The following is a 20,000-nucleotide window of genomic DNA, read 5'->3' on the forward strand; positions in this document are numbered from 1 at the left end:
CGGACTTATACGAGGGTCACAACCTAAATTCCGGGTGTTCAGCGGTCGTGCTCGCCACCGATACCTGCCCCCGCAACAGTATTTGCTGGTGTGTGTCCGTGTGTGTGTGTCCGTGTCCGTTTGTCTGTGTGTCCTCCATAACTCCAAAACCATGAAACCTTGCATGCATATTAAGAAAACTCTGAGGAAGTGCTGGAGTGAAAATTGGGTGCTTGGGTTAATTAAAACACTCCTTTTGAAGATAATTTGAAGTGCTCATCAAAAAAACAAAGTAAGCCTAACCAAAATGGTGGCACGCCATTTTAGTCAGCCCTCTGTGGTTGCTGGAGTCATCAGCCGCCATTTTGTTCAGCCTATTCAACCATGCTTCGATTTGGAAACACGATCTACTCTCACGGACTAATTAAAGTATATCATCGAAATATTATGTCGGATTTGAGAATCGGATCTGGTGAAAAAAATAAGTGCGAAATCTGGAGTGAAATCTGAAAATTTTAAACAAATTAGCGATATTTATAAGTTAGTTTATTTATTTAAGCAAAACATTAAACTGCACTTTTTTGACTGTTTGGATGATTATATTGAGTGAAGAAAAAATTGTGGAATGTTTTTTTTGTAACGGCACAGTCCACAGGGGTCAATTTTTTTCAGAAATTACATACGCAGTTTGCTCTTTCCGTTTTGGACGATTTGCTATCATTACCCAATCTCCATATGCGGGTTTCAGAAGGTGCAACGAATCACTCCCAGGTCTCGAAGTATCCACCGTTGTATGTGTATGTGCGTGTGGGTACACACATATGGGGTTTCAGAATGTGGAATGGAGTCTTCCAAGTGTGGGCTCAAAGTATCTACCTTTATTTCAGTAAGGATTCATGATTCACGCACCAAGCTGTGAAGTTTTCTGTTTTTTTTTAAAAAAAATTGAAGATTTTATTTTTATTTTTTGAAGAAGGTGGCACTCCCAACCAAAAGTAAAAACTAGATCAACCACTAATTTGAGCAAAAAATTGAGAGCAGACCCAGTCTCAGGCAACGTTTCACTGGCTTCGTAGCGGGCCTCATTTTTATAATTATAGACCTCGATCCACGGCACGTGTCCGGTTTTTATTCCGATACAACTGCTCATTTCCGGGTCACGTGCTGGTGCTCAAGGTCAAATGGAGGAGTGTTTTTTTTTTTTTACCCCTCAGCCCGAATTGGGCTGAGGGGTATTGTCGTCACAGGCGTTTTCCGGGCGTCCGTCTGTCAACTTTTGGCTTCCGTCAATTTTGAGAACGCCTTATCCGATTAAATCCAATTTTGCAGGGTGTGTTGGGGTTGAGTAGAGGAAGGTTCCTTTCGAAAATGGGCGCGCTGCGATTTTCAATGTGGCCTCCATGGCAGCCATCTTGAAATTGGTTTCCGTCGATTTTGAGGAGAACGCCTTGTCCTATTAAATCCATTTTTGCAGTGTGTGTTGGGGCTGGGTTGAGGAAGGTTCCTTTCGATAACGAGCGCAATTTGATTCTCGGCTTGGCCACCAGGGGGCCAAAACTGAAAACCTAGAAATGGCTATTTCTCCTGAACGAATGGCTGGATCATCGCCAATTTTTTATCACAGGTATATCTGATGAGGATACATGATGTATAACCCGGGTTTTTGATTTGACCTACTTTTAAGTTCACAGAGATCAAAGTTCATACTTCGGTGTTCAGGCGTCCATCAACTTTTGGTTTCCGTCAATTTTGAGGAGAACGCCTTGTCCGATTAAATCCATTTTTGCAGGGTGTGTTGGGGTTGAGTAGAGGAAGGTTCCTTTCGAAAATGGGCGCGCTGCGATTTTCAATGTGGCCTCCATGGCAGCCATCTTGAAATTGGTTTCCGTCGATTTCGAGGAGAATGTCTTGTCCGATTAAATCCATTTTTGCAGTGTGTGTTGGTGCTGGGTAGAGGAAGGTTCCTTTCGATAATGAGCGCAATTTGATTCTCGGCTTGGCCACCAGGGGCCAAAACGGAAAACCTAGAAATGGCTATTTCTCCTGAACGAATGGCTGGATCATCACCAAATTTTTATCACAGGTATATCTGATGAGGATAGATGATATATAACCCGGGTTTTTGATTTGACCTACTTTTCAAGGTCACAGAGGTCAAAGTTCATACTTCGGTGTTTGGGTGCCCGTCAACTTTTGGTTTCCGTCAATTTCGAGGAGAACGCCTTGTCCGATTAAATCCATTTTTGCAGGGTATGTTGGGGTTGCGTAGAGGAAGGTTCCTTTCGAAAATGGGGGCGCTGCGATTTTCACTAGCCACCATGGTAGCCATCTTGAAGTCTGATTGATTTTCGATATGACGTCCAACGTGCTCTAACTGACTGCATCATCGTGATATCACTGCTTCCTTTTACAATGCATGGGCTGAGGGGTTACGCCCGCTTTGCGGAGCTATTTTTTTCTTTTTTGCAAAAGCAAAAACAAACTTCAAATCATATCATTGATGGGGTGCTCTGCTCTTTTTTTGTTTTTACTTGCACGTGATCTGGTGGAGGGAATAGCCAATCAACTCTCACCTAATCTGTCTTTATTGGTGGGTCTTTCTTTATGTATATATTGACTGCTTTTAACATTTGCATGTGGTACATGCTTGGGAGCCTCATTGGTATGCATTCCTGTCTACGCTATGGTTGATAATTCACCAATAAGTCATGAAACCGGTCCTTAAGCTGAGGGAGTGTGTACCATTGGGATTCTCATGTGTCTACGATGTATGAACGTCTTTATAGTTGAACTCTGGGAAGGGTTTGAAGCAGCGGAGCACTTACCTTGTGTAGGTCTTCTTGGGTTGCTTTACACAGCTTCTTCAGCTAGAGAATGTGGGAGGGGTCAATTATTTATATAATCCAAGCCACCTAAGTTTAGTTGATTCGGTGATAGCTGAGTGGCCACTCCCTTCATTCACAGGTGAGAGATGTGGGTGGGTCTATATATTGCATACATACACACACACACACTAGCGAGGTACCTTGCTTACGCAGGGAGGGAGCCCGAATTTGAGCAGACAATACGAAACTGCGAATGCCAAACCATGAACCAATAAATTCCACATTCCTGTTGCACCTTCAGTCGAACATTCGGCATGGACAGCCGCTTAGTGAAGCACTTGGGCAAAAAACTTACTTCTGTTGGGGTCAGCTACAGTAAGGTGGGTAATAGTTCAGTGATGTCAATGGTGAAACTGCAAATGCCAAATCTGTGAATGTCATTGGTGTAAACCTTCCTATCATTTCCTGATTCTCCTTTAAACTCAATCTCTCTTTCCTTTCATTCCAAACAGCATCATTCCAGTCACCATTTACTATTACACCATTAATATTATAAAATACAATGTTAAAAACACTTATAAGGTAAACAAATATAAACGCCGTTCTGACGTTGCATCCGGGGAGCAGTTTCGTACGGATCAAAACTCAGAATCATTGTGTTGAGAAATTTGTGAAACCTGACCATGCCACAGCACGTCTCATGTTTATATGTGTGAAGAAATGTTTGTTAGTTTATGCCAACAGCATTTGTATGTGTGTGTAAAGTGTATAAGGTTATCATTTTCTTATTAACCAGCATTATTTGTGAACTGCTTTGCATTTATCATGTTGAGTGGTGCTGGATAACGCTGTGCTTTTCCTCGACCCACAGAAAAGGGATTCTGCATGCGAGGCGATATGTGTCCATTTGACCATGGCACCGACCCCCTTGTGGTGGATGACGTTAATCTGCCGAGCATGATTCCTTTCCCGCCACCAGCTGGCCCTATTCTCGAGCGTCCACCACAATCGGCCCCTCCTGGAATGCCTCCACCCCCTCTCATTCCTCCACACTCTCTCCTTGGTCCAATGCCACCACTTCGACACACCTCTTTAATGCCACCTCCAGGGATGACACCGGCAAGCGGTAAGCTGATGTAGTTTGGCCACGTTGTCTCGTTTTAAAAACAAATTCCAGTTTGTGTTTTGGAGAATTGTCCCATAAGCTGCGTGGCAGATGGGGTTTTGCAATCGCTTCTGTCTCTGCTGTCTAACCTTTTTTTTAAACCATTGAGCTTTTTTTTTGTTGTCAAAATTTCAACAAAACCCTCATAGGAATATTGAGAAGACTGTATTCATTTGGTCAAACTATCAAACAGCAAAGTAACAGTAAGTAGAAATCGGCCTTATCGCATTCGCCACGCAGCATGAGTCATCTGGGAGTTGTAATCGCTTCTGTGTTTCTTTATTAACCTCCGCCATCGAAGATGGATGGAGGTTACTGTTTTCACCCCTTTCTGTTTGTTTGTTTGTTACTTATGAAATCTAAAGATTTCATAAGTATATTGATGACTTCCGTTTCTGTTTGTTTGTTACTTATGAAATCTAAAGATTTCGTAAGTATATTGATGACTTCCGTTTGTTTGTTTGTTAATCTTGCCGAAATTTTCGGCAAGATTGTATCGGTCGGTAAGTTAGTTTGTTTGTTTATTTATTTATTTATTTGTTTATTTGTTTGTTTGTCACTTTGTTTCATAAAAGTGTTTGTCGTCGCCTATTTTTCGCCTTTAAATCACTCTGTAGAGCGCAATTCTCATTGAAATCTCTTGTGGTTACACATATCATAGTATTATTGGAATACCCTTCAGCACACATAATAGTCAAGGTCAAGGTCAAAGGTCAAGGTCACTTTGTGGTAAATCATGGAGTTCAACGAAACCCTAATTTTGGGAGTAATTTTGATCGAATCTTCTCAAAACTTTGTAGGAATGTAGCATATGGTTTAGCGCTCAGCTGATAAGTTTTTGGTGGAGATCGGCCTTGACCTTCATGGTTAGCGCCTGAGGTCGAAATGTTTTGACCCCAAGTTCAATTTTTCAAATCTTAGGCACCATATCGAGTAATACCTCATATGAAAGCCCTTGATGAGCGCTTTCCTGATCTGTAGTTTGTCAAGGAACCAAAAATGCTTCCTGCGATAACAGAACGTTCTCTAGCATCCATATATTATTGGTAGTTTTCAACCTTAAGATTAATCTTTAGATCATTATCAATAGACTCTTTCCACAAGTCTCTATAGGCCGAGCGATAGACTCTGATCAATGTGTCACAAGTATTTGTTTCCGTTTGCGCTTCACGTGCTTTGGTTCGGCAAGATTTTTCGTTCGATGAACGAAATTCTGGCTAGTTACTTACGAAATCTAGAGATTTCGTAAGTACATTGATGACTTCCGTTTCTGATTGTTTGTTTGTTTGTTTGTTTGTTTGTAGGCACGATAACTCGAGAACGGAAGCTACCAATGTCAAATTGCACCACGTGATTCAGGAGGGTGATGGCTAGTGCTGATTAGATTTTGGTCAAAATCGGTCAAAGGTCAAGGTCACAGTGAGGTCAAATATAATTCCGTAAATTCATTTGGAGAAATGGAGTATTTTTGCTTCACTCGACATTACGAGTTCATTTTAACTTCGATTTTAATTTTGTCTTCGGTTTTTGCGATCGCTGAGGACGCTAAAAACTCGCTTGTAGAAATTCTGGTAAAAATCGGATGTTTTGGAGACGTTTTAAGATTGTATAAAAAATATTTTACTCGACGCGTCACGGGTCGTCCCATGATGCAGTGCACTCGAGCAGACGCGTCGTTGAGTTACGTTAAGGTATAATTTCGTGGAGAAATTGAGAATTTTGCTTCGGTCGATGTTACGATTTTTGATGGTTTGATACAGAATCATCGTAGAAACTTCTGGTTTGCGTCGCTACCTTCCCGAGAGACAGCTTTTATTAGACAAGGTCAGACGTCAAGTTGACGATTTCGTAAGTACCAGTCTATGACTGCTTGTTTGTTTGTTTGTTGGCACGATAACTCGACAACGGCAGAAGCTACCAATGTCAAATTACACCACGTGATTCAGGAGGGTGATGGCTAGTGCTGATTAGATTTTGGTCAAAATCGGTCAAACGTCAAGGTCACAGTGAGGTCAAACATAATTCCATAAATTCATTTGGAGAAATGGAGTATTTTTGCTTCGCTCGATGTTACGAGTTCGTTTTAACTTCAATTTTAATTTTGTCTTCGGTTTTTGCGATCACTTAGGACGCTTAAAACTCGGTTGTCGAAATTCTGGAACAGCGATGAATAACTGATATATATATATATATATATATATATATATATATATATATATATATATATATATATATATATATAAATAAATAATAAGTCTTTTATCAGATTCTTCTGAAAAGTAATACACCTATTATCTGGCATATCCTGCTGGTACTGAATCACTTTTTAAAAAATAAAAACAAAAAAATGGAATTTTTAGAACAAATCTAGTTTTTGTCTGGGACTCATTATCTGCAAACCACAGTGTAAAATCATAGACCACAATGAATTCAGAATTCAAGCCCCCCTTGAGCTTCTGACTGATTCATGCTTTTATTAGACAAGGTCAGAGGTCAAGTTGACGATTTCGTAAGTACCAGTCTATGACTGCTTGTTTGTTTGTTTGTATGTTTGTTTGTTTGTTTGTTTGTTTGTTTGTAGGCACGATAACTCGAGAACGGAAGAAGCTACCAATGTCAAATTACACCATGTGATCCAGGAGGGTGATGGCTAGCGCTGATTAGATTTTGGTCAAAATCGGTCAAAGGTCAAGGTCACAGTGAGGTCAAACATCCAAAACATTCGATTTTTGATGGTTTGGTACAGAATCATCGTATAAACTTCTGTTTTGCGTCGCTACCTTCTCTAGAGACAGCTTTTATTAGACAAGGTCAGTGGTCAAGTTGACGATTTCGTAAGTACCAGTCTCAGACTGCTTGTTTGTTTGTTTGTTTGTTTGTGAACAGTATTACGGAAAAACTCCTCGACGGATTTCGACGAAACTTGGTGGGGGGGTTAGGTCTGGTCAAGCATCATGCCATTAGATTTTGGACTTGGTCCAAAATCCAATATGGCCGCTATGGTGGCCAATTTGAAAAAATATTTGAAATTTTTTTTTGCATTTCTACATGTTTTAAGTGATTTCCACCCCCCCCCAAAAAAAAAAAAAATTGTTGGAGAAAAAAAAATTTTTGCAACTTTTTTTTTCAACAAAATTTCGATTTTTTTTTTTATTTCTACATGTTTTAAGTGATTTCCAACCCCTCCCCCCCAAAAAAATTGCTAGAGAAAAAATTTTTTTCAACTTTTTTTTTCAACAAAATTTCGATTTTTTTTTTTTTTTTGCATTTCTATATGTTATAAGTGATTTCCAACAAAAAAAACAAGCCAAAATTATAATTGCGGCTGATTTTGGAACTTAATGTGGATATACCCACGTAAAATCAATTCCTGTCTCAAGGAATCTAGTTATGACGAATGAATTGAGTATGCGAAAGTTAAAAGTAAAAGGGAAAGTTGCAAACTATAACTCTGTGAGCACTGTTGACGTCAAATTCAATGAATATGATATCAGGTTTACTTGAGTGACCTAGCAGTATTGGCGGCAGAGGTTTTGCACTCTACCGAGTGCTCCCCCTCTAGTTTTAGCTGCTGTTTTCGTCAAATCTCATTCAAGTACAAAGCTGACGTGGACGGGCTTTGCATTTTGAGATGCATTCTTGTTGCCACTCATATGTACTCGGTTGAAAACTGCAAGTGTTCTTTTTATCTTTTAATAACCTGTACTATTTTATCTTAAACCATTGCAAAGCACATGAGCATTTCATTTGGCATTTTTAAGTGTTTGAAAACAAAACAGTCTCAAATCTTGATACTTCCGGACTTATCGAGAATAAACTCGATTACTTCTGGACTTCCGGTACCGGGTTTTGATGGACGGTTGCTTCTCTCAGGGGCCTTTGCTGACTTTCTCAAAGTTAAGTTTCCGGTCATTACATGTCAAGTTTGAACTGTTTATTTTCTTACCTACATGTTTACTGTGTGTTCCTAGTTCGGTTTGTTTCAAAAATCGTGCTATTTTGTGAGTTTTCGTCGACCTTGTCTTATCAGGTTTCCTTGAGGCCAACCCCTCCTTAACATCTAGGTGTATGATTGTTTTTGTTTGTATTCTCTCCCTATTACCATCAATTCCTATTTTCCCCATTTCCTCATATGTGGAACTCTCTCTCTCTTCCTCATATCTGGTGACTTCAATTGTCATCATGCCAGTTGGCTGGGTGTGGGTACCTCTCTCACCTGTCATGGCACTTCAGCAAAAGACTTCTGCAACTCATTGGGACTGACTCAATCGGTCAACTTCCCAACCCGGTTCTCATCCAACGGTACTCCATCTATTCTGCATCTGATTTTTGACAATTTTCCTTGAAAATATCTGTTCTTTCTCTGCTCCAATCGGTTCTTCTGACCATGTGCTTGTCAAAGTAAACATTTCTGGCTGTTATTAAATAACCACCTCAGTGCCATCAAGTCTGGCATTTCACTCAGGCTGACTGGCAGGGTTTCCAAGCAGCCATCAAACTTCTAGACTGGTCTCCCATCGTGACTTTCTACATCAACTTGTCCTGGGAATTCTTTCACAGAAACTTGCTCTCACTCACATGCGCAGATTTATCCCCTCTCGGCTTCAGTTGTTCTAACCTTCTCCCACCCATGGTTCACTGAAGCTTGTGGGGAGGCAGTTGTCCTGAAACAACTTGCCCTTTGCCCCATGGAAAGCAAACCCAACTGAGGGTAATCTTAGTTCCCTCCATAAAACTTGGAACAAGTGTGTGTCTACCCTCAGGAGAGCCAGAAAACAACATCTTTCTATTCTCAAGTCTGAACTCTCAAACCTCTCTCCCTCCTCCAAATCAAGTGGCATCGAATCAAATCTGTTTCTGGTGTATGTTCCCCCTCCATCCCCTCCCTTACCTCAATGGCCGCACTGCTGACACCGCATGTGAAAATGCTGAATGCCTAAACTCTGTATTTGCATCTAAATCTTGTATCCGAAACACATCGCTTTCTGTATTCTCCTAACCCAGTTGCACCCAGCTGCCCCTGGACTCTGTTTTCTTTTCTTCTGACAAAGTGGAGAGCATGCTGTCAAACTGTGCCTCAGATTCTGCAACCGGTCCAGATGGCATTAGCCCACGTGTTCTAAAAACCTGCTCCTCTGCTCTTGCTCACCCTCTCTCTGTTCCATTCACTCTCTCATTTTCTCAATCATCTCCTATCTGCTTGGAAATCAGCAAACATGACCACTCTGCTTAAAAAAGTGCAAAAACAGATCCCTGCAACTACACTCCACTCTGGATCTGCTGCTTTTGCTCTCCCAACAATGGATGGATATCCTCAATACCAGACATGAAATCGGAGACATATCCCAAGACATATCGCGTGCTTTTGACACGGTCTGGCACCCTGCCCTGCTCACCAAACTCTCTTCCTCTGGTATCCAAGGTTATCTCCACTCACGGCTCGCAGACTTCCTCTCCAATCGCAGCCAACGTGTGGCCCTAAATGGAGTTCTCTCATCCCCTCTTCCTGTCCAGGCTGGAGTTCCTAAAGGCAGCGTTCTGTGCCGTTCTTGTTCTGGTTTTCATCAATGATCTCTCCGACTCTCTAGAAAATCCTCTTTATCTCTTTTCTGATGACTCCACCCTCTGCCATACCATCTGTCATCCATCAGACCGGCAAGCAGCAGCTTCTTCGCTCTCTGCAGATCTGGATAAAATCACAAACTGGTCCAACACGTGGAACATGTCTTTCAATCCTGACAAATCTCGCTATCACTGTGTCTATGAAAGCACCGTTTGGAACCCCCCCTCTCCCCCCCCATCTACTTTCTCAACAATCCTCTGGAAGAAGCCCTTTCATTCAAGTTACTGGGTCTCACTATCTGCCATGATCTTTCTTGGGAAAGCCACATTTCCAACCTGGCCTCCAAAGCCAGTCACCGACTGGGAATCCTCCGTTGTGCAAAGTCCTTCCTCAGCCCACCTGAGCTCCTGACCACATACAAAGCTTTCGTCTGCAGCCTGATGGAGTACTGCTCTCTCCATGGGCTGGTGCTCCTGTCTCTCACCTTTCTCGGCCTCACGCTGCAGAAACGAAAGCATTTAGGATTATTGGTATCTCCCATGGTGAGGCTGAGTCTTTGGACCTCTCACGCTCTCAATGCAAGCAGGTCGGAGGTCTTTCTGTCCTCTACAGTCTCCTCTCCGGTCTCACCCCCCCGGATATGTCTGCAATATTTCCCCCCCTCCCCCATATTTCCGCAGGGTGCTCAAGGTTAACCAACAATCCCCTTCTGGTAAAACTACCGCAATCACGAATCACTGCTCACCTTCACTCTTTCATTCCTCTGTTTTTTTTTCCCCCCCACCTTTGGAACAAACTCCCATGCTCTCGTTAATCCCACTCTTCCCTCCAGGTCTTCAAAACAGTTGTTCACCACCATCTCTTATCTTCCCCCATCCAAAACCACGATGTTTTCTACCCACGCTTATCCACCCCAAACCCACCTCCTCCAAATTCCCTGCCTTCCTTCCTGAAATGAAAGTCCCTGTAGTGACCATCTTGTTTACCCTGTGTACCCCACCCCATCCCTCTCCCTTCCACAGATCACATGTCTGTTCCGCACTTTTTTTCTTCCCTCTCCTGCCCCTCTTGTCTCCTGCTGCTCTTGATGTATGTTCTGTGTGTAAGCTCTCGTACAAGCCTCGACAGTGCATCCAAAAAAATAAAAAATACACCCTGTGTTTGGTTGTATGGAGCGACAAAACCAGAATGTTAGTATGGGGTACGTTTGTGAATCATTGCCGTACTCTGCAGGTCCCACCCAACACCCATCCTCACGTGTTGACACGCCATCGACTGTTGAAAATTCCATGGCTTCTCTGATACCACCTGCAATTCACATCCCCCCACCACCGCTTCCACAACCCTCCAATTATTCTCTCAGTAAGTATGGTACCTGCACTTGGTCTTTATCAGTTATGTTTCCTCCCAATTGTGTGTGTGTGTGGTGTGTGCGTGTATGTGTATGTGTGTGTATATATATATATATATATATATATATATATATATATATGTATATATATATATATATATATATATATATATATATATATGTATATATATATATGTGTATATATATATGTGTATATATATATATATATATATGTGTATATATATATGTGTATATATATATATGTATATATGTATATATATATATGTATGTATATATATATGTATATATATATACATACATATATATATATACATATATACATATATATATATACACATATATATATATACATATATATATACATATATTGTTGTGGTTACCAAATTCGCAAACCATCATTCAGGTCCCTTAGGTGAGATATCTCGGTAAGTATATGTGTAGTTAGGCCCAAACCCGTTGTCTAGAGGGAATAAATGTCATTCATGCGTGCTGCGACTCTTCAGGATAGCCGTTTTCTTTTACTATCTTTATTTTGGACCAACCGCCATGATTACCACCGCCAACCGCGTCTCAACAGTCATCACAACATCAACCACCCACCGCGGCGCCGCTTCACCACGGCAGCCACGACCTTTGCCGTCACACCTCGCAACCGTCGCATCGCCACCGTTCTTGCGCCGCTTGTGGGTACCGGTATTGGACTCGTGCAGGGCGCGCGCCGAACAGCGTGTACAAAACCACGGACTTTCCGCTCCAAAAACGGATCAAAAACGACTCACGCCCACTTTTGTTCCGTCCAATCGGTGAGCAAGGTGCGATTTGGCCCCGCCTCCAGGGCGTTGGAGGGCGGTCGCTATATGCAAATTCATGGATCAAAATGCATTCACGCCCACTTTTTCTCGGGCCAATGGGGAGCGAGGTGAAAGGTCGAAGGCAGGGGGTCAAAGGCGAAGCCACGGGGCTTCTATAAGCGGCTGCGTTCGTCAGAAAAGGTCGTCGTGTGCGTTGGAGTTGAGTGCAGTTGGGAAGTTCGCAGGAGGAAGAGTTCGGAGTTGGAGTCGGAGCGAAGAGGACGGAGCTGTGGAGAGGCGGCGGCGGCGAAGGCAGACGAGGGGGTGCTCGCGTCGGTGCCGGGAGCTGCACACCAGGGAGGCCGACGGCGCGACCTGGTCGAGGTGGAGACGCTCGTCGCGGGACCCGAGACAGAGTAAAAATCCTCCTTTCCCCGAGCATCAGCAACCCCCTCCTGTTTCCCCCCGCGCTGAGATAGTGCGATCAAGGGGGCCCCCTTCCCACCCCCTACCAGACACTGTCCGCGAGGCCCGCGGAGTTGAGGCACCACCGCCGCTCCGCGTCTCATCACCAGACGGGTAGGCCCGACACGGTCTCGGCCCCAGGCCCGCCTACCCCCTCATCCTGGAGGATGGTTCTCTTTTCTTTTGCTTTGGGAATGTGTGTTGTCGGCGCCGTCTGTGAAGTAAAATTGTATAAGTGTTGCCGTGTGCTCGCGTAATCGGTATTAGATCTGCATTGTCGCATTTGCTTTTTGTCTTCTTCTTTTCTATGTGCTTTTGGTGGAATTGTATATGTGTGCTTTCCGTTCATCGCTAATAAATGTGCTTTATGTTGAACTGTTTCCCGCTTCGCTTCGTCATTTCTTTCATTGAATCCTCATCTTGCTTCACGTAAAGGGTTGGTAGTGGGCTGAATACGCCCGATAATTAATCGAACCGTCGAGGCCGACGATAACACCGCTCGGTTATCCCGATAGTACGGAACGGGTCGCTTAAGTGGCCCGTGTCCGAAGTCGACCTGCGGCGAGGTGCGATCGCCCGGTCTACCCTCCGTGTGGGTACTTAGGTAGGTCGAATTTGGCGAGCAACCCTATCCCACGCGGGGGCCGATTGGCTCGATCGCGGTGAGACCGAAAGGTCCACCCGTGACTGGTTCCCGGCGTTAGTCCGAGAGGGTCACGACTGGATTGTCCGTCCGGTGGGCGACGTGCCGCGATTCGAGTTACGTGGCCGTCAGCACGCCGGCGGGCGCGAATCCGTAACACTGGTGTCAGGTCGTGCGATACAAATCCATCGCCCTGCTCGCGGCACTGGTAACGGAGAACGGGAAAACGGGCTCTCCTGTCTCCGGCTAAATTCACGGGAATCGGTCCAGGGGTGAGAGGAGCGACCCCCGATTCCCTCCAAATTACGAGTGAGCTAAATTAACCCTTTACGAGAAATAAGATGGCGTCTCAAGGCGAGCGGGAGCCGGGGGTATTAGGTATGTGTCGTCATGTAGGATCCATGGCCCAGGTCGGTTCTTTTTATAATTATAACCCCACCACTAACTGTGGTCAGTGGGAGCGGCTTGAGCACGAACTTTGCCGGCAAACGGAGTCGCACAATGGCAGCACGGAGCGGGCTGATATTAATGGCACAGCACGAGGCGTGAGCTCCCAGTCACCGGTTCAAGGCATGTGGTCACGGCATGTGCCATGGCAGGCGTGGCAGGATGACTATGCGAGCATTGGCAGGCTTCAGGCACAATTGGGGGATGTCTTGGAAAAGGTGAAGCGTTATGAAGAATATATCGAGGAGGTGCAACGTGGAGTGGACGAGTCACAACGGCACGCAGATGTGCTTCAGAAAAATTACGTGTATGGGGGGACACAGCGATTGGACGATTTACTGGAACGAATTCGGTGGCAAAAACATGACTTGGCCAATAGAGTCGACAAATTACGTGGGAAAAAGAATTTGGTAGTGTTTTATACCCGTCAGATGGAATATGCGAAGAGCAAACTGAACAAAAGAATAGAGGAACAGCAGATTGGTATCTCCCAGGAAAGGAAACAATGGGAGGAAGAATGGAAAACCGAGCTCGAAAAGAAACAAAAGGAGCACGACTTGGAAGTAAAACAATTAATGGAAAAATTATTGGAGCAAGCAAGGCGGTTCAAAGAACTGGAGGAGAGAGTGAGGGAAATACTGTTGGAAGAGAAAAAATGTGAACACGATGGGGAGTTGGAACAATTGAAGGAAGAGATAAGAACAGGCAATCAGGAAAGAGAAAGCCTAGAATGGAAGATAAAAAGAAGAGAGAGACAGCTCGAGGAAAGGTCGGAGGAATGGCTGGAAAAGTCAGAACAGTTCGAAGAACTGCAGGGAGAATTGAGGGAGGAAGGAGAAAGGAAAACAAAGCTCGAAAAGGAAAAACGCGAACAAGATGGAGGATTGGAACTACTGAAGCGAGAGGTAAGGGCAAGCCAGTTTAAGAGAGAAATCCTGGAAGGGGAGATTAGAATGGGAAAGGAATGGCAGAAAAAACTAAATGAATACAGTAAAAAAAGGGACGAATTGAGGAGGGAAGCGGTGGAAAGAAGAGATGAAATGAGTGAAGAAGCACGCAAATTGAGAAAGGAATTGGAAACAAAAACTTCTGAGATACTGAAACACGAAAACAAAGAAAGAGGATTACAAGACGAACTGAGGATGTTAAAAGAGGAAAGGAAGAGAACAGAGAATGAAACGTTAAGGAACCACACTGAGCAGATTGAACAATTCGAAGCCAAAGCAAAGTCGGAGTGTGCGGAGATGAGAAAGGAATTGGAAAAGAAAGCTTCTGAGTTACAGAAACACCAAAACAAAGAGAGGGAATTACAAAACGAGTTGAGGATGGTGAGAGAAGAAAGAACGACAACAGAGAATGAAACGTTAAGGAACCACACTGTACAGATCGAACAGCTGGAAGCGAAGGCCAGATTAAAGAATGAGGAACAAGAAAGAGTACTGAAAGAACAAGGAATGAGACAGGAGAAGGAAATCAGCCAACTGAAGGAAACCACGAGATTGCAGAATGAGATGCAAAAAAGAGTAATGATGGAAGAACGAATGAGACAGGAGAAGGAAGTCAGCCAACTGAAAGAAATAACGAGATTGCAGAATGAGGAACAAGGGAGACAGTGGAATAGGAAATACAAAGAACAAGGAATGAGACAGGAGAAAGAAATCCGTCAATTGAAGGAAACGATGAGATTGCAGAACGAGGAACAAGAGAGACAGTGGAATAAAAAACTGAAAGAGTATGAATTTGAAACTGAACGACAAAAGGAAAAAAATAGGTTGGAATACGAGGACAAGTTGAAGGAGCAAGGAATGAAGCAGGAAGGAGAAATCAGGAGATTGAAGGACACAAGGAGATTGGAGAGGGAAGAACGAGAGGAACAATGGAATAGAAAACAAAAAGAACATGAATCTGAGGTTGACCAATTGAAAGAAAAGCTGAGGCTGGAGGACGAGGGAGATAGACGAAGAACAGCGAATGAAACACAAAATGGAGATGAACCAAATGAAGAAAACCATGAAACTGGATAAGGAAAGACAGGAGAGGAAACGAGGAAGAGTAATTAGACAGCAGCAAATGAAACACAAAAAGGAGATTAACCAAATGAAGAAAACCATGAAACTGGAGAAGGAAGGACAGGAGAGGAAACGAGGAAGAGTAGTGAGAGAACAGCGAATGAAACACAGGAAAGAAATGAGCCAATTGAAAGAAACAATGAGATTGGAAAACAAAGAGCAGGAGGAACAGTGGGAGAGAAAACAACAACTATATGAGTGTGAAATTGAACAACTAAAACGGAGAGCGAGACTGGAGTCAACGGAGATTGAGGAGCTCCGGAGGGAGAACGAACAGCTAATGGGGCTCAGAGAGAAAGAACGACTCAGATGGGAAGGAAAAAGGAACCAGGAAGAGACAGAAATAAGGAACAAGGAGAGAAAATGTATAGAGACACGGGAGACAAGAGACGAGGTGAAAGGAATTGCGAGGGAGAGAAGAGAACAATTAAGACGGAAAGCAAGGATGAGGTACGCAGAGATCGTGAAAGAGCAAGGAGTGAAAAACAGGGAAGGACGGGAGCGACTGAAGGAGAAAGCAAGGTTGACCTACATAAAGATAAGGGAAAGACGCCAGAAAGAAGCAGAGACCAATAGACAAGAGGAGACGACAGAAAGAATAAAATGTATAGAGACACGGGAGATAGAGGGTGAATTGGACAAGGTTAGTGACGCACACACACACACAGAGGTAGTGGAGGACCATGAGGGGGAGCTGGCTGACTGGGTGGAGGCCCAGTGCAAGCAGCTGGATGGCCTCCTCCAGGAACGAGGGGAGGGAGTATGCCCCCTTGAGGCGAGTCACGACCAGGTGAGTTCGGTCGTGCTTTGCGAGTTCGAGGGGAGGAGTGCTGCGAACAGGTGCACGGAGAGCTTGGGGGGTATAGAGGCCCCGGAGACCCTTGTGGGGACACGAATCCCCAGTGTGGTTGTTCCTGTTTGTGTGGTGCAAGGTGTGAGTGCGTCCCCGTGTGTGGAAGCGACCCCGTGTGTGAGTGGTGTGGTGGCGATGGTGCCAGGGTACGTGCTTCCCAGCACGCCGTGTGTGGGTGAGGCACCGTGTGTGAGTGAGGCCGTGTGTGTGGATGAGGCACCGCGGGTGAGTGCCCCCGCGTGTGTGAGTGAGGGACGGTGTGTGGATGAGGCACCGCGGGTGAGTGCCCCCGCGTGTGTCAGTGAGGGACGGTGTGTGGATGAGGCACCGCGGGTGAGTGCCCCCGCGTGTGTGAGTGGTGTGGTTTGTGTGAGGGTAATGGCATGCGTGAGTGAACGGCCGAATGCAAGGGAGACCGTGTGTGTGAGAGAGTGGTATGTAAGGGAGATGTCGGTGGGCATGTGTGAACATGCAGCCGCGTCTCCTGGGGTGAATGTGATGGAATGGACTGTGAGCGTCGTAACACGCAGGTGTGCGTGGGTCGAATGGCGACGACGACGGCGACAGAAGAAAGAAAGCCGAGTAGCGGCTGTAGTTGTTTCGGGGACCGTGCCGGGTTCACCCAGCAGTGAGCACGAGGTCCGTGCTGTACAACGCACGAGACCACCACGTGCTCGCTTGCGAGAGTGAAGTCCCGGTCCGGAAACGCACGCGGTGGATTTGCCGATCCCGCGGACGGACAAAGTTTAGGCAGGATTACGGATTTGGACCGGACGGGTTCTCCACGCGATCGTGTGTGTTAAGCTCCAACGGGCAAAGCACATGTGTTCGCGTGGGGAACCCCTCGAGACGTGGGGCTTGTGTTTTTTTTATGTGCACGGTGACGCCATGGCTGCACGTGGGGTTGGAATCCGGCAGGAGGGGTATCCCTGCCGGATGGTACCGTCCAAGGAGGGACGAGGAACACGTGCAGCTGCATGACGTCACGGCCAGGTGCAAAGTGCGCGAGCTCTGAGTTGCCGCGCTGGCGCTGCGCATGTAAAGAAAAAAAAACAAAAAAGAAACAGCAAGCCTCACTTTCGGGTGCACAGGATTCCTGGGCAAGGGGTGGAAGACCCCCTTAACCGGGGCACAGGATGGAAACTAGTTAGGGGGAAGGGTTAGCTTAGCTGGACCGACTTCATGGGGCAGGGGTAAGTCCTCATGGAGTCCGTGGAATGGATTAGTTAGAGGGATTATAGCGAGATTTAGGTTGGGTAAATAATTTTTGGGACATTCGAGTACAGTGACAGACAGTGAATGTGTAGTGGGGACGTAGCTTAGCTACGTAGTGTTAAAAGCAACGTGCTATAGTTTAAGGGACGACGTGGGAGCACGAGTTAGTTAGGGGAGGTAGTTAGAAGGATGGCAGAGTTCAGCGGTGAGTGTGTTGAAGAGTTGTTGGTGAGTGAAGTGGAAGCATGTGCTTGGTGAGTGAGTGAGGCCAGCGGGTCTGTGTGTATGGAGCGAATGGGGAATGCATGGTGCGATGAGTGATTGGGGGGAGGAGTGACTCCCGCCCAAGGGACCCCGGGGTCAGAGTAAAGTGAGTTAGCTGGGTTAGTCAAATTGAAAAATGGAGGTCGTTTTGTTGTTGGTGGGAGTGTAGGCTCGAAACCCATTTGGAGGGGTGCAGGAGCCCTGTTGACGGGCTTGGGAGCGTGGCTGCGAAAGGTGAGTATCGCTGAGTGGGTACCCCGGGCACCAGGCTAGTCGGCCGTGGTAGGCCAAGGGTCCATGGGGGGCACCGGGATAGCGTAGTGGGTATGGGTGCGCCTGCTTGGTGCGGGGCCCGGGGCGCCATTAGCTGCGTGGGCAGTGTTGTGGGCATGGGTGTCCCTCGGAAAGGGGCCTGGGAAGCCAGCCTGCCACGTGTGCGTTTCAGGGGAGGTGCCATGGGGGGGCACTCCCCAGTGTTAGGGAGCTGGTAGGCTCGGAGGCAGTGTAGTGCCCGGGGGTGCCATAGCGGGAGAATCGGCAGAGGGTCGTGCCTGCCAAAGGGAGCCACGTGTCCCAGTCATGAGACCGTGTGAGGGCACGGAGAGAAAATTGGGGGGCGAGGCCCGAAATTGTGAGGACACCAACACGGGCGACGGGAATCTGGGTTTATAGAACCAATAGTTTAAGCGAGAGGCGCTTGTTGAAAGCCCCGGGGTAGTTTAACAGTTAAATGGCTAGGGTAGATTAGGAGATGTACCCCTCCGCACCATCCATCCCCTCGCTCTCGTTGTGGGCCGCTGGACCCACTTTGGTTAAAGATCGCCGAACTCTGGGGAGGCCATTCTGAGGCTTGAGTTGGGCCTCGACACAGGACGTTAGCTCTCCCTTATTCCCCTCCGGGAAGGGAACGTAGGGGTTGGGAGTAGGCTAGGTGACAGGATAGGTTAGCCGAACAAAGACGATAAAGGGGGTTAGGGGACGATTTATAGTGGGGGAGTAAAAATAAAAACAACAAAAAAATAAGTTGGGGCTAAATTGGGGTTTGACAAATTAAGGGAGTGGGTATGTACAGTGACAGGCAAAGGCGATAGGTGGGAGGGAGACAGGTAGGAAGGTCCGAGCCCGCCTTCCGAGTGGCCAGCACCACCGCACTCCCTCCACCAACCTCCACTGAACGGCAAAGGCTGGCCAGCTTCATCTGCTGGCTGCGTTGCTGCAAGGCGGAGGCCGGCCGGATCATCTGCAGCTGTGGTACTTCAAGGCCTGTGCCGGCCCACTTCATCTGCCGGCTGGCTGTTTTTCAGCAAGGCCTGTGCCGGCCAGTTCATCTGCCGGCTGTGTTTGCCTGCAGCGACCTTCTTCTGCGGGCTGTGTTTGCCTGCTCACCTTTGCCATGCCATGCCCACTGCCCATGTTCACCAGCCCCGTTCAATTTTTGCTTTGCGCCCCCCCCCCTGTTCATTTCCATGTGCGCCAGGATCCGCAAGGCAACAGTTTGCAAGCTGCGAGAACTGCCCTGTTGGCAGCTACAACACGGGCCTGCAGTGGCGGCCCGTGCACCGTGTTTGTGTTCATCCATCCATCCGTTGTGTTCATTGCGTGTGCCACTTGAGCTGGCACGGAGACTACGTTTGTGCAGCCCATGCACCGTTGTGGTTCACTGCGTTCAGTTCAAAAGGGAAGGCCTTGGACTGCGTGTGAGCAGCCAGCCACGTTCCCTGTCACCTGCATTGTTTTGAGCCAGAGACTGCATGCGAGCAGCCTGGCTCCCTGCTAACTGCTTTTCTTTTGCAGAGTTCATTGATCCTGGGCCATGGTTTAGTGTAAAATTTGTAAGTTAAGGTTAAGATGTACTGTAAATATGAGTGCGCCCCCGGCATGTCTGTCCTAGCGCCGGCAATTTTATTTAAGTCGTCCGTGTGAGTGAGTTTGTTTAGGTAGTTACGCAGCCCTCAGGTTATTTATTTTGGGGACACGAATACCATGAATGTCGCACTCAGGGATCCGTAGGTAAAATGTACTAGGGGAAAACTACACATGATGGCACACGAAAATTTGACGACTCGGGACGAGTCTGCAAAAAGGGGAGGGGGTAGTGTTGTGGTTACCAAATTCGCAAACCATCATTCAGGTCCCTTAGGTGAGATATCTCGGTAAGTATATGTGTAGTTAGGCCCAAACCCGTTGTCTCGAGGGAATAAATGTCATTCATGCGTGCTGCGACTCTTCAGGATAGCCGTTTTTCTTTTACTATCTTTATTTTGGACCAACCGCCATGATTACCACCGCCAACCGCGTCTCAACAGTCATCACAACATCAACCACCCACCGCGGCGCCGCTTCACCACG

General features: G+C 46.2%; 1 protein-coding gene across 3 annotated transcripts in view; it reads left to right on the forward strand.

Annotated features, from left to right (window-relative positions):
- LOC147014471 (RNA-binding protein 26-like) overlaps window positions 1-20,000 on the forward strand; it is a 137,319-nt gene that overhangs the window by 54,990 nt on the left and 62,329 nt on the right. For all 3 annotated transcript variants that reach the window (XM_085852424.1, XM_085852422.1, XM_085852423.1), the window contains exons 7-8: window positions 3,676-3,930; window positions 10,766-10,894. In XM_085852424.1, the coding sequence (XP_085708550.1) occupies window positions 3,676-3,930; window positions 10,766-10,894 (384 nt within the window). The remainder of the gene's footprint in view (window positions 1-3,675; window positions 3,931-10,765; window positions 10,895-20,000) is intronic.

This window comes from Eptatretus burgeri, chromosome 13, assembly GCF_056783735.1.
Source record: "Eptatretus burgeri isolate ZD-2024b chromosome 13, Ebu_testis_v1, whole genome shotgun sequence".
In the NCBI taxonomy this organism is placed as follows: Eukaryota; Metazoa; Chordata; class Myxini; order Myxiniformes; family Myxinidae; genus Eptatretus; species Eptatretus burgeri.